This window comes from Varroa jacobsoni, unplaced genomic scaffold (genome assembly GCF_002532875.2).
Source record: "Varroa jacobsoni isolate VJ856 unplaced genomic scaffold, vjacob_1.0 scaffold_656, whole genome shotgun sequence".
NCBI lineage: Eukaryota > Metazoa > Arthropoda > Arachnida > Mesostigmata > Varroidae > Varroa > Varroa jacobsoni.
The window spans coordinates 112,214-127,139 of record NW_019213558.1 but is presented as its reverse complement, the minus strand read 5'-3'; the positions used below and the strand labels follow the sequence as shown (position 1 = coordinate 127,139).

The 14,926-nt window shown below is 43.4% G+C and overlaps 1 protein-coding gene across 3 annotated transcripts in view; it reads left to right on the top strand.

The window, feature by feature from the left end:
* Window positions 1-14,511, top strand: part of mgl (low-density lipoprotein receptor-related protein megalin) — a 95,336-nt gene extending 80,825 nt beyond the window's left edge. For 2 of the 3 annotated variants that reach the window (XM_022836586.2, XM_022836585.2), the window contains 17 exons: window positions 137-2,267; window positions 2,579-3,001; window positions 3,371-3,537; window positions 3,804-5,546; window positions 5,674-5,863; window positions 6,030-6,771; window positions 6,981-7,032; window positions 7,239-7,467; window positions 7,735-8,024; window positions 8,250-8,479; window positions 8,699-8,885; window positions 9,148-9,314; window positions 9,594-9,769; window positions 9,915-10,051; window positions 10,471-10,561; window positions 10,996-11,101; window positions 11,551-14,511. In XM_022836586.2, coding sequence (XP_022692321.1) covers window positions 137-2,267; window positions 2,579-3,001; window positions 3,371-3,537; window positions 3,804-5,546; window positions 5,674-5,863; window positions 6,030-6,771; window positions 6,981-7,032; window positions 7,239-7,467; window positions 7,735-8,024; window positions 8,250-8,479; window positions 8,699-8,885; window positions 9,148-9,314; window positions 9,594-9,769; window positions 9,915-10,051; window positions 10,471-10,561; window positions 10,996-11,101; window positions 11,551-11,850 — 7,361 coding nt within the window. In that variant the 3' untranslated portion in view covers window positions 11,851-14,511. The remainder of the gene's footprint in view (window positions 1-136; window positions 2,268-2,578; window positions 3,002-3,370; window positions 3,538-3,803; window positions 5,547-5,673; window positions 5,864-6,029; window positions 6,772-6,980; window positions 7,033-7,238; window positions 7,468-7,734; window positions 8,025-8,249; window positions 8,480-8,698; window positions 8,886-9,147; window positions 9,315-9,593; window positions 9,770-9,914; window positions 10,052-10,470; window positions 10,562-10,995; window positions 11,102-11,550) is intronic. The other variant, XR_002681581.2, reaches the window with a different exon arrangement.
* The last annotated feature ends 415 nt before the right edge of the window (window positions 14,512-14,926 follow it).

Genomic DNA, 14,926 nt, shown 5'->3' with positions numbered 1-14,926 from the left:
AGTGGATACTTTACTATGCTTCTTTTATAGCACACTGTTATTGGATCGTTCTAATTACATTTGATTTTCCAAGTTCATTATAACGTTACGAACAGGTATATGTAATAATAACGCAATACGAAAATAATATTTTCAGGCATGTTGTACTTTACGAACGTGTTTCCTCACGAGAACTTTATCGAAGTGTCACAGCTGAACGGCGAAAATCGTATGGTGTTGCTAAAGACAACAACGGATTCCCCGCGTGAACTCGCTGTTGATCCAATTAAACGCTATCTTTACTGGACTGACTCTGGGCAGTATCCAAAGATCGAGCGCGCCTTTATGGACTGCACAAATCGCACGTCGCTTGTCGTTACCGGAATTGCCGCTCCCCGAGACCTGACTGTCGATATCGCGACTAACGACATCTACTGGGTGGACTCGAAAATCGACGCGCTACAAGCTTGTGCCTTTGATGGCAGTAATCGCCGTACAATTGTTAACGGACTACCCAATCCTATGGGGGTGGCCATTTACGGCGACGACGTGTTTTGGGCTGATCGCAATTTGCGTACAATCTTTAAAATTAACAAGAATCGCAAAAACGACATACCTAAAAAGGTCAAGTTGGATCTAAACATGCTGCGTGACGTGATGGTCTATTACGACAATAACCAATATCACTCTAACTCGCCATGTGCGGGGGCTGGGTGTGCGCAGCTCTGCTTTCCGTTACCGACGCAAATCAATGGAAAGGACTTCCGCTGCGCATGCGCATCAGGCCAACTCGATGAATCCGGCCTAGGCTGCTCCACCGTCAAGACTTACCTCGTCTTCTCCACGCGAAAAGAGATACGCTCAATGTTCCTAGATCCACAGCGAACATCGCTGCCATTCCAGCCAAAAGGCAACTTGACCAACCTTGTTGGCATGGACTTCGACTACGCCAATCATCGAATGTACTTTACGAAGATTCGCCCTGATGGGGCCATTTTCTGGATGGATCCGGAAAATCCTGACCAAAAAGTAAATGTCGTTCTAAACAAAACCGTCAACCCTGAGGGTATCGCTTTCGATTGGACACATAAAAAGATCTACTTCGCTGACTCAGCAAATCGCAGCATCTACGCAATGAACACTGACGGAACGAATATTGTCATGATAGCTAACGTCGAACGACCTCGAGCTATCGTCCTTGATCCATGCGATGGGTATATGTACTACACGGACTGGGGTCGTTATGGTCACACCGGCAAAATCTTCCGTGCCACGATGGCAGGCAACAACAAAACCGCCATTGTCTCATCGAATCTAACACAGCCGAGTGGGCTAGCGATCGACTACGATGACCGAAAATTGTACTGGACTGACGCGCTACGCGAGAAAATTGAACGAGCCAACCTCGACGGTACCGATAGAGAAGAACTGATCTCCGCGACAATCTACCCGTTCGCCATAACCGTTCACGGCCCATACATTTATTGGACTGACCTTCAGCTTCGGGGTGTTTACCGAGCAGAGAAACATACCGGAGCAGGAATGCAAGAAATAGCTAAACGTCTCGAAGAATCCCCGCGTGACATTCACGTGTACGCGCCGGAACGACAGAAGTGCAACAAGACCGTGTGTGAGCTGAACAACGGCGGTTGCGCCCAGTCCTGCCACCCTGGACCGAACGGGCCTGAGTGTCTTTGCGAGAGCAATATGAAAATCGCCAACCAAGGTAAAATGTGCGTTCCTGAGAACGTTACGTGTGACCCATCGAAGTTTGCCTGTGCCAATGGAAAATGCATTGATCGACGGTATACCTGCGATTCAGACGACGACTGTGGCGATCGTTCAGACGAGAACCCTAAATATTGCGCGGTGCGTACGTGCTCCCCGACGGAATTCCGTTGCGCTAATGAACGCTGTCTCCAGCTCCGATGGAGGTGCGATCACGAAAACGATTGTGGAGATAACAGTGACGAAGTTGATTGCAAATATCCCGAATGTTCCGGGGATGAGTTCACCTGTGCGAACTTCAAATGTATTCCCAATAATCAGGTGTGTGACGGCCGGGACGATTGTAAAGATGGCAATGCTACAGATGAATCGCATTCGCATTGTCCAAACAATCGCACCTGTCCTGGCCAACAGGTCAAATGCGCAACAACAAACATCTGTGCTGAACCCTTTTGGCTCTGTGATGGAGATGACGACTGCGGAGACAACTCTGACGAGATATCGACACTCTGCTCGCAAAGAAGTTGTCCTGCCAACAGTTTTCGCTGCACTAACCACAGGTATCATACGCAAACTATAGCACTTAGCCAGCGAATCGGTATTCGATTGGAAGACTAACTTCCAATGTATGTGTAAGTTATAGCAAAGAGTGCGTCGTCAAATGGTAACGATCGAAGTACAGAGTTCACTTTCGATCCAGCCCAGCGATCGTTCGTGCGTAAATTAATCTAAAAAAAAAGTTAACGACCTTTGATATTTTTCTATTAGCCTATATTCTATTATATCAGTGTCCAAAAAAGAGCTTCAATCCGATAGTTTTCTGCCCTTTTGATGATTTGTATCGTATTGGTTGTTTTTTTTTGCCATGCAGATGCATCCCAGCCAACTGGCATTGCGACGGCGACAACGACTGTGGTGATGGCGCTGACGAACCGGCTGAGTATTGCAAGTCTGAAAAACGTACGTGCTTTGGTGATTTGTTTACGTGCGATAACGGCAACTGTATACCTCGAACGTATCTGTGCGACGGCGACGATGACTGCCTCGATCGGTCAGATGAAGACGCTCGACACCAGTGTAATTCACGCGAATGCGATCCCGAAAAAGAGTTTACCTGCACGAAAAATAAAATGTGGAATCGCCCAACGTGCATACCGAAACGTTGGGTGTGCGATGGTGATCCGGATTGCGTTGATGGTGCGGACGAGGACAAATCACTTAACTGTCCCGTACCGGAGCCGTGTAGCGAAAATCAATTCCGCTGCCAGAACAGTCGATGCATCAATAAGGATTGGTCAGTACAATAGATTTCAAGTAATAGCTGGCTGCTTGTCTTTGCTGTACGAAAGGTATAACTGCTGCGTAAAGGGTCCCTGATAATCGGGACGAAAATTACAGACAAAAAAAAAAACTAGCCATAGTGAGTATGCTAGAAAGGATCTGTAAAGTTACGCTTTTAGCTTTCGGATGCAGAGATTGATTGCTTCCAATATGAGATAGCAAAAGAGAGAGAAGTAAATGGACACCCGACAAATAGCCCAGGTTCGTGCTGGGATTCGAGCTCGTGCACGATCATCACTTCTCAGTAGCACTTTAAGTTCGTTACGGTTTTATTGGAGACTCGTTGAAAAAACAGTCGCCTTTTCCTATTTGTTCTATTCAGGTATTGTGATCACGACAATGACTGTGGCGACGGATCTGACGAGCCGAAAGAATGCAAGTTCCGATCGTGTACCTCTGATGAGTTTACCTGCAGAAACTCAAAATGTATTCGCAAAAATTACGTTTGTGATGGCGAAGACGATTGCGGTGATCGTTCCGATGAGCTGAGTAAGTAAAATCGTGCAAGCATCCCATAGATTACATGTTAGCTGGCAAGTTGAAAGCAACGACAGCGTAAATTCGTATCATCGAGAATAACTCTTTATTCATAGACGAGGCAAACGTCGTGCGACGCCAGTTTCGCTAATAGTTTACTATCGAACTCTGCCAGAGATTAATTTCTCGTGATCAGAATTCAAGTCCTGATTTTATCTAATTATTCTCGAGTGTTTATATCTACACAGCGATCTCACTGTTATTTTGTCTGATTGTAGAATGTGCTAACAATTCGACATGCGACGAAGACACTCAGTACAAATGTCGAACAGGTGACCAATGTATACCGCTTACGAAGGTCTGCGATAAAACGCGTGACTGTCGAGATGGTTCCGATGAGTCGATGCGTTGCGGCATCAACGAATGTGCCACCCCCGAAAGTAACGGCTGTGAGCATATGTGTGTTGATACACTGCTTGCTTACCGTTGTCAGTGCAATCCCGGCTATAAGCTCATGCCTGACGGTAAACTATGCACCGACATAGATGAATGTTCCGAGCAATTGGCGGTATGCTCTCAGAGCTGTGTTAATACACCCGGATCGTTCTTTTGCAAATGTAACGATCGCTACTATGGTCGTGAGCCGGATGGCCACAAATGCAAGCGTTTACAGACGAAACCGGAGCCATGGGTTATATTTTCGAATCGATATTACCTGCGCAACGCCTCGATTGATGGGACGCAATACAACCTTGTCAAGATGGATCTTCGAAATGCGGTAGCCATTGACTTCGACGTCAAAGAGGAGCGAATTTATTATGCCGATGTTGGTAATAAAACCATTCATCGCATGTTTGTCAACGGAACAGGCGAAGAGGTCGTGGTAAAGTACGATGTACACGGCCTGGAAGGTATGGCCGTTGATTGGGTTACACGTAAACTGTATTGGCTGGACAGAACGAGCAAACAACTGTTCGTATCGCACCTAAACGGCACCTCGAGAAAGGTGTTGCTTCCGCGAGGCATCTCTGATCCTCGAGCAGTTGTTGTCCATCCAGGTATCGGATGTTTGTTCTTTACGGACTGGGGTCATCATGCGTTCATCGCTCGACTCGGTATGGACGGTTCAAACTTCACTCGGCTGGTAACCTATGCAGACAAGCTCGTTTGGCCTAATGCACTTACCGTGGACTATTTCTCCGACAAGATCTTCTGGGCCGATGCTCACCTCGACTATATCGAGTACGCGGACTTCGAGGGCAAAAATCGCCACACGGTTCTTTCGGGCCAGAAGGTGCCACACGTGTTCGCACTGTCGATCTTTGACGACTGGCTCTTTTGGACAGACTGGAACATGAAAGGCATCTATAGAGCGCACAAGTTTACCGGAGAAGGCCTTCAGGTCCTCCGCAACACGTCGCATCGACCGTACGATATTCACGTGTACCATCCTCTGCGTCAACTGCCGTACAGCAATCCATGCGAAGTGAATAATGGTCAATGTTCGCATCTCTGTCTGCTATCGCCGAATCCTGCCGGCATCAAGTTTCCAGCTGAGCACCGTTGCGCCTGTCCCGAAGACTTTGTCTTGATGCCAAACAATCGGACGTGCATCGCAAACTGCACGATCAGCCAACACCGTTGTAAAGGCCTTGACGATGAGAAGTGTATACCGCTGTACTGGAAATGTGACGGTGAAAAAGACTGTTCAGACGGCACCGACGAGGATGGCTGCCCGCCGTTCAAATGCAAAAAGGGTCAGTTTCAATGTCCCTCAACGACGGATACCGTATGTGTGTCACGGATCAAGGTCTGTGACGGACAAAGAGACTGTCCCGACGGTTATGACGAGAATAATTGTAAACTACCTTGCGGAGAAAACAGCTTCAAGTGTGAGGCCACCGGCAAATGCGTACCTTCCTCTTGGCAATGTGATGGCGATAACGACTGTTCAGATGGATCTGACGAAAATACAGCCATCTGCAACCATGGACAATGCGACCCCGAAACCCAGTTTAAATGTAAGCACATGCAAGCCTTTTTACTTTAGTGGAAAAACCTATTTGAAATTTATAATTGTTCAACGCTTTACGTACTATCGTATACTTTATACGCATCAAATTATTGTGTAATAACATTCTATGCCAGGTGACAACGGCAAATGTATTCCGAAACTTTGGTATTGCGATTTTGACAACGATTGTGGCGATGATTCGGATGAACCAGCTCATCGATGTCGAAACCAAAACTGTACCGTCGGCTGGCAGAAATGTCCATCTCCAAACAACTATCGCTGCGTTCCGTCCTGGCTATTCTGTGACGGAAAAGATGACTGTCGGTAAGTGGAAGCCATACACATTAAACGCACTGAATCCATTTGATAATAGCCGGCTCCTGGACGTTTATAACGGACATAAATTCCGTCGCCATCACCCCTTTCGTTTTTCCGCCAAAGACAATAGCTACAATCCTCGATCATCTTATCATTTGCCATTGTTCTACAGGGACAATTCGGATGAAACGAACCCCGAGGCGTGTCCTCAGTGCCATCCCACTGGCGACTTCAAATGTGGCAATGGCCGTTGTATACCGCTGCGATGGCGGTGCGATTTCGAGGATGACTGTGGCGACGGTTCCGATGAAGAGGCATCCCTCTGCGAAGATCTCTATCGGGATTGTTCTGAAAGCGAATTTCAATGCGCTAACAAACGATGCATCCCACGTAAGTGGCGGTGTGACCACGACACGGACTGTGACGACGGCTCTGATGAACAAAACTGTGGCGATCACAAATGTCGACCCGATCAATTTCAGTGTGCGAGTGGCCATTGTATCGCTGCCAGCCTCGTTTGTGACGGTAACAAGGACTGTCGGGATGTTTCAGACGAACGTAATTGTCCGCCGCGGTATCCCAACGGAAGACACTGTTCACCTAATCAGTTCCAGTGCAATAACACCGTCTGCATCAAGCCAGATTATGTCTGTGATCGGGATGACGACTGTGGTGATTCGTCGGATGAGACTGAAGCCACCTGTCAACAACACGAGTGCGATGTGACGAGGAAGTTCCAATGCACCAATCGTGCCTGCGTCATGCTATGGCAACTTTGTGATGGCAAAGATGACTGCGGGGACGGATCTGATGAAAATTCGTTTCAACTCTGCGATCGACTTCGAGGACCGCTGGTCTGTGCGGCTGGCAAATTTAAGTGTGCAGGCGGTCGCCACTGCATAGAGAACAGCAAGGTCAGTTAATAGACATCGAGGAGTTATTATTATTCAATTACTTTAATCCTAGAAAATTATCATTTCGTTCAGATTTGAAAAGCAGTCCGCGGTCAGAACAGTATGATATATTTAGAAACTACTGTATACAGGTATAATTGAGGCAATCTAAAATCCTACAAAACCTAGAAACTCTGTATAATACATTTTTATGCGCGTTCTGTTTACAGGTGTGTGACCATAATCTCGATTGCGATGACCACTCTGACGAACTTGGATGTCGTAAGTTCCATCTTCTGTTACTTACATTTAACTAGCAACTTAAGTTGTGTTCTAAAACTGATCGAGCCTTACATCGCTACACAGCTGACCAATATCTGTTGACGATTAGCTTGAATAGGAGCATTACGACTCGGCATATATGTATTACCGTTATTATATGTACATATATATATATATATAACTACAAGCATGCCTATAATTTACAGAGGTGGGTGAATGCAATAAGCAGACAAAGGGCGGCTGTGAACATAACTGCACCTCGTTGAGCGCAAATTCAAGACACGACTATCTATGTACATGTCCTAGTGGCTACCGCATAAATGCTACCAATACGAAAATTTGCGAAGATATCGATGAGTGCTCCACTTTTGATCACTACTGCTCACAGCTCTGTCATAATCTCGAGGGCAGCTATGGCTGTACCTGCAGGAAAGGGTAAGAAGCAGGCAAAATCAAAGCAATCGTCCCAATGTGGGCTTAAGGACGTGCCTAGAATATTGTATTGACTATTCATCCTATTACGCGCAGGACGTATTCAGACGGACATCATGATGATGATGAGATCTTCGTTCGCTTAGTTCGTTTTGCTTAAAGATAGAGGCCGAACATGTACGACTGAGTTAGATTGCAAAAGTCCATCCTCTAACGCTGACTAAAATATTTATTAATATTCCAATTGACTATTTATTCCGAATCTAATAGATTCGAACGCGTCCACATGGAGTGTCATCCGAAGAACGGCGCCCCACCTGTTATAATGTATACGAGTGAACGCTCAATCCGCTTGGTTATTCAGTCCGCAGAGTCACATAAACAGATCGATTTGGTGGCTGACCAGGGACGTATAGAGGGGCTCGACTATGACCCAGTGGAGAAGTTCGTTTATTGGGTGGATCGATCTGATAAATCAGTTAAACGAGCGATCATTCCAGATCTAGAAAGGGATCCGGAAAAACTTGGCGCGCAATATCCGCAGGATTTGCAGTTAAGTGGTAAGTTTCAGCGGAAGTTAATTATATTTTATAATGAATAAATAAGCGTACGATAGACATATTTTTATTTAATACAATATTGATTGCTGCAGTACCTTGCTTCTTGTATTAATTAGTTGATTTCGTTCAGACATTTATAAATACACATTTTGGAGCCACGGCTTGTAATATTTGTCCGTTGGTGAAAAACGGTAAAATTATGTTCGCTCTGTAATCGTGGTCTAGGCTTGAACAAACCCACGGCCGTGGCAGTTGACTGGGTTGCCCACAACCTTTACCTCATGGATCAGGAATCTTTCGAAAACCGAGCACCCAAAGGACGCTTGATGGTCGCCACACTTGACGGAAGATACCGACGAACTCTACACGACCTCGACATCGAGGCTCCGACGTCAGTGGCACTTGATCCTGAAAGTGGAGTTCTATTTTGGACAGATATCGGCATCAATCCTAAAGTACGAATCAGTGCTAAAGAGCTGAACTTTTGTCTCCTCTTTAACAAACCTCTCATACTTTCTTTCCCAAGCTTGTTCTTCGCTAACCCAGTGTTATTTACGGCTTCCTTTCAAAGCATGGAAACCTTAACCTGCCACAGTTAAGAACGTACTCATGATTGCCTGAGGATCTACGTCATGTAATATGATTTAAAAATTGGCTCGCTTACTTCGCTTTAGATCGAAACATCGTGGATGGACGGCAGCCGGCGTCAAACGCTATTCAAATCTCGCCTGGCAGCTCCCGCAAGTATCACGATCGATTACCTCGCCGGCGATAAAAGGATCTACTGGGCCGACCATAAACTTAACACGATCGAAACCGCCAAACCTGATGGGTCTAATCGGGTTGTTGTTATTAAAAACGGTAGATACACCCTAGCAAGATTTTTCTTGTTTTCAACGTGCAACCAAGTAATGGAATATTGATATAAATCCTATGATAACTTGGCCATTGAGCCTATAAAATAATAGAACGCTCTGTGAACACGAAAATGAATTAGTAGCGATAATAGTAGATAGAAATTCGATCAATATTAACTTATGCACAAACAAACGGTGCTAGTTGGACAGGCAAAATCTCGATAAAAAACGAAAACCGGTACTTCCTTTGTCTCGTTGGCCTACAGATGTCGCCCATCCAATTGGCCTAGAGGTATTCGGCGATTCTTTTTATTGGGTCAACTGGAAGGACAAGGATCGTGGCGATATCTTCCGAATGAATAAGTTCGGCCGCGGAGTCCGAGTTCTGGTGCGCGGCGGTCTCGAGTTCGCGAGTGCCCTACGAATATATCAGGTAAGTATATTCGGTAGTGATTAATTGCAAATTAATTAGCTTTTTCAATTGTTATTCTGTATTTACTAAACTTCAAGGGCCTTCGGATGTTATTGTTTGGACAAAAGGCTTTAAAACGTTTTCTAGTCTACTAATAAATATGGTGCGTATCTTTTTTTACTTAACATAACAACTTTAAGCTGAGGCCGTTGATGATTACCGGTAAAAGTGCAATTTTGCCAACTATTTCATTATGGCTAACATAATATGTATATATAAACATATGTATGTTATTTGCAGGACGTCAAATACAACACATCGATTGAGAACAGATGCGCTTCCGCCGGGTGCAGTCATACCTGTCTGCTCGTACCTCGGGGCTATCGCTGCTCATGTCCAGACGGAATTTCCAATAAAAACCTGAACTTACAGAAGTGTGATGCTGCCTTTGAGCAGCCAAAAGCAGCTCCGTATAGGTGAGAACTATTGGATGTAATCAAGGTCTTTCCTGCTTCCCTATACAGAATCAGGGCTCCTAGCTTTGTAATGAATTTGATTAGGTTGCGTCGACTGGGGTAGCGGTGAAAAAATGGTTAATGTCTATTTTAATGCTTGTATTAGGTGTCCTTGTCTGAACGGAGGCATGTGTACGTCGGTCTCTAGGGACAACGCGGTCTGCAAATGCTCCGAAGACTTTGAGGGAACGCACTGCGAGAACTTCGTCGCTAAAACGCGGTTAATTGCCACCAATAACAACAGTATGTGTACAAATTTGTAGGATCGTATATTTTTATGTAAACATTAACTTCGTGTCGGTATTTATTATATGTACGTACTTTTTTTTCACAGTAATACTTAAAATGAAGAAATCAGTAGAAGACCTCTGTGTCTTCTACTGATTTCTCCAAAGGCTATTACGGTAGAATTTGAATTAGGAAACATATCGGCATATATCGAACAATAGCATATAATCGGTGTAGTCAATTTGATGCAATTCCAGTCTGTCAAGGAGTATGGTACTTAGGTACGCTATTGCTAGCACCAATGTAACGAAACTAGAATTCCTCATGCGTTAACAACCTTATGCAATTAAAGCTTCAACGAATCGAAGTTCTTGCGTCTATGGACAGAAACACACCTCTGTTAACAAATTTCAATGACTCTTATACAACTTCAGATATCGCTGCGATCATGACCCCAATCATTATCGTCCTTATTTTAATGGTCGGAGGCGCCGCATTATTTGTTGCATTCCGCAAGACGCAATTGTAAGTACTTGTTTAAGCTTACTACTGAATTTTGTCCTTATATATATATATATATATATATATAGTATTTTTTAATTTACTTTGATCAAGAATTTCAATTGTCTCCATTGCTGCTACCGTGATGTACTTCTGCGTTGCATCTACGTAAAACGTAATATAGCCAGTTCGCTGTCGTAAAAACTGCAGTGGGCAAAGTTCCCCAATGATAACATAGTGATGCGTAAATAAATAGTTGCTGGGCGGCAGATACCTAAATAAGATTATTTCAACAATAGAAAATATACATGATTTAGTTTTAACACGAAATCATTTCAATGTTGAATGTCAAGAGCTAGGGGTTCGTCTCGAGGATCATCAGGACTCGTGGCATGTTGTAGGCGAATAGAACAGAAAATAATACAGTTGCTACGACTTAACTGTTCTCGTCATTTCAGTAAAACTGCCAACGGTTACGGGGGTAACCCGAGCGTGTCTTTCGGTGGTGGAGGCGTTGACTTCTCATCACACTTTATGCGGTCGGCCAGAAATGAACCCAATGGAGTGAGTAGCACTTGTATCATATAACTAAATGTTGATAGCCACCATCATTTACAGAAAATACAATAAGAATAAACACTTAAGAAAAATAATTTACACGAAAAAAATAAGATAGCAGAGAAGTTGTTTTACTAATTTTGCCTTAACAAACATGCTATAGAATAAATTGCTTGTTACCAAGTAATATCGTACATTAGCGCAAAGCCCTTAGTTTTGAAGGACTAGACGTTTGGCTTGGGAATTTAAAAGCTGCTGCTGCCTCAAGCCCGCCGATGATGATGATGATGATATATATGACGCTAATGACGGGAGTGATTGGACAGAAAAAACATCCTCGAACAGAAACGAAGACAGCCGATAGTTTCAGTTCAAGTTATGAGTGCCTTTGCCTGGCTGACAAACTTACGCTCGAAACCTTATTTACCGTTGCCGCTGTTACTATTTTTATACAGGATCCAATCGACGGAGGTGAATTCAATCTCGGCGATGTCAAACAGCCCACAGATTTCGCCAACCCAATGTACGACGCGCTGGGCACGGTGCCAGGTGACGGAAAGCCACTTGTCGAGGATGTTTCCGGTATTGCGATATCTGGGTCGGGCACATCGGGCTCAGCGATCCTGACGCCGTCCGTAATTACGCAGATGAGCAGTCCTCAGCTGAAGTTCAAGAAAAAAGCGCTCAATCCAACGTCAAAGGACACCGACAAAGATACGGCCATGTTGGTCGAGGAAGATGCTTCCGAGGCTTAGAGCCTCGGCGCAAAACAAACAGTTAGCAAATCGAAAAAAAACCAACTACACCAACGAAACCGAGTAGAAAATCAGCTCCGCATCGTCGTTAAAGCAACCAGCATCTACCGGCGTAGATATAAAAATGGATGTAGAATTGATTAGAACAGTCTAAAATAACGCTTTCATAGATTACGATCGGCGGATTTCGTTTTTGAAACTATAAGCTAGAAAACAACATCGGGATTGGGAGTCTATATGACAACGAGGTTGCTAATCACAGTTGTAAAGGTATGGAACCGTATTAAATCGAATGTAAAATAGGCTGAAATCGTAAAAATAAACAGCGATCAAATATGGACACTACATGTGGGTTGGGTTGTTGCATGGAAGATGATCAGCCCGTAGCTATGGGCGATGACACTTTAGAATTAGATTAATGTCCACAAGTAAACGTGTGATAGGACAATAGAAATGCTGGCGATCAGTTAGATGGTGGGATGAAATTGACGATGGCTTGTATCGACCTGGGGTCGATCGACCAGGACAACGGGCACACATGAACCGAGATAGATTATGATTGATTCGTCACATTCGAGTCATACGAAGTCATTCTACAAGGAAAATAACAGGATGCAATCAACAAGTGGCAATATACAACAAAGCAAAGCTTGAGCCAAGTTAGAAGTAACGTAATGCGAATAAGATCACTGTATAAATATAATATCGAATCCCTATATTATTTTGTTGCAGGCAAGTTAATGATGCAATGTAGCTTGCTACCTATATAATAACTGGTCTGTTAGGAGATGACGAACTAAAAGAAGTTTACGTCTTGGCACCATCGGAGTTGGGTGGCTGGAGCAACACAGGGTGAAATAGACGATATGAAAGGTCGAACGAAGTACTACCGTTAAGAAAGATACACATCCGTGCATAAGCGTACATAACACAGCCCAGAAGGACGAACGAGTTACAACGGACGGGGCAAACCCACCAACGCCGTGCTACCGTTGACGAAAATTATATTAACAAAAAGGTGTTACATTTAAATGAACTTGAGAAACGTAACGTGACCTATACATTTGCAGAAAAAGAGATCTATTGTGAACAGGTTTGAAACGATTTTTTTTTTTACCTCCCCTGTTAGCGTTTGTATTAGAATAATTCGTATCTATTACCATTATTAATCGAAGAAATTCGACAATACGAGACGGTACGAGAAAATGTGCATTCCAATTATCGCGCCATAGGAAAAACAGCGGTGACGGTGCTGGTGGCAGTTGCTGGCCCCGCGGCCGTCGCCGGTATCGGTATGGTGTTATCCAGCAACCGGTGCAGAATTCGCATTCCCATGGGGTAGCCAGAAATGACTGTGTGCTGCGATATAGGTTGGGATGAACGCTGGAAGGCGTTTCACTATCTGTGGTTGGTAGACTTGGCGAACGGAAGAGATAGAAGCGTTCTTTGAAGTCTCTGTGTGTAAATAGCAAACAAAGATTAATAATTTTAGCTAAAATAGAATAGATGATAAAGGACGACTATGATAATGTGGGAGAGAGCGTATACTGGAACGGAGACGAGAGATATATATGTATTAGGCGCCATGTCTTCCTCGAACAAACCACATACCGTATCTATATATCGATGAAAGTATTGCTATCAGGTATGAGTCGATACCGGACACTGCAGAACTAGATGAAAAGCGAGCGTTTATATTTAACTTTATTTGGCGAATTTTTTTTCTGAGGACGGGCGTTGCACTTGGAGTCATTTATTACTTCAGTCACACACACACACACACACACACACACACATAAATTACCCAAAGTTATTAAAATGCATATTTGGGTGGAGAAATGACGAAAACTACAGAGGAAATCGATACGGTTTCTTTGCTAGAACAACAATTGATAACACGAAGTTCGGTAGCGTTTAAGCCGGAAGCGACAACGTAGGATGTTCTAGATGCTTACTTCGTATGTAGAGTTCCACCAAGATAAAATCTTCTAGTAGGCGATGAAGCTCTAAATTATCGTAAGTAATGAGTAACTTAGGCTAACGGACGTATGAAGCTCTATGAATGAAGCAATCGTCTAAAATAACGATATCTAAAACGAAGCATTTATTGAAAATGATTTTTTATGTGTGTATTTATTGTGTTTAAAAGTGGATTTTTGTTGTCATTTAGACAAAAAGGGCAAACGGCAATAACAATTTGCATACAAAAAAATCTCAACACTCAACAATATGCCACCAACGAAAATTCATTCCCGCGCGATCATTTGACTGATTCCTTCAAGACGAAATATTACTTTTATTATTATTATTATTATTAGAAGATGATGAATGGATAAACACATGAATCTTTACTGTACAGAATATGCACTCGTGGAGATAATGCGAATGCGGAACACACACAAAGGGTAACGAAAAACAAATTTTACCGTAACTTTAACTATAGTTATATTTTTATTATTATTTAGAACTTCAAGAGTAGTCCCGCTCTTGATGAGAGGGAGGCCTGTGATTGCTAATGTTGTATTAAGAATGTACTAGAACGAAAAAAACAAACAGAAAATAAAGCAAATCGATAGGAGAACATTGCCAGAGGATTCTGGCTTGTCCTCTTAATAATGAAGCAGAATAAATGCGAAAAGACCAAGTTGAATGATCAATAAAGGAAGCTATCGTGATTTCAAAACGAAAGAAATTTTCATATGAAATTAGTTCAGTAATTAGGGCAGCGGTAGTTTATCAGGGAGATTATTAATAATAATAGAATACCTAATTATCATCTTGAAAAAAATAAATTGTAACAAATACTCTTCTCCTCCGAAGAGACTCCCGTAAAATTTGCTTTTCACTAGTTTATACAACTTGGCAATTAGTTATGGAAATTTTAGCTGATTTTTGGCTGGCATAATCTAAAAAATGAGGTGAGATTAAATTTCCGTGTCTTCAGCTAGCTCGATTTTGAAAATTTCGACGGCGAGAAACTTGAAAGGTAGGGAACACGCACAGAATATCCTAGAAGACTCGTTTCGAGTCTTTTTTTAGGATATAAGGACAAAGCTTGGCTGGAAGGCGTTCATCC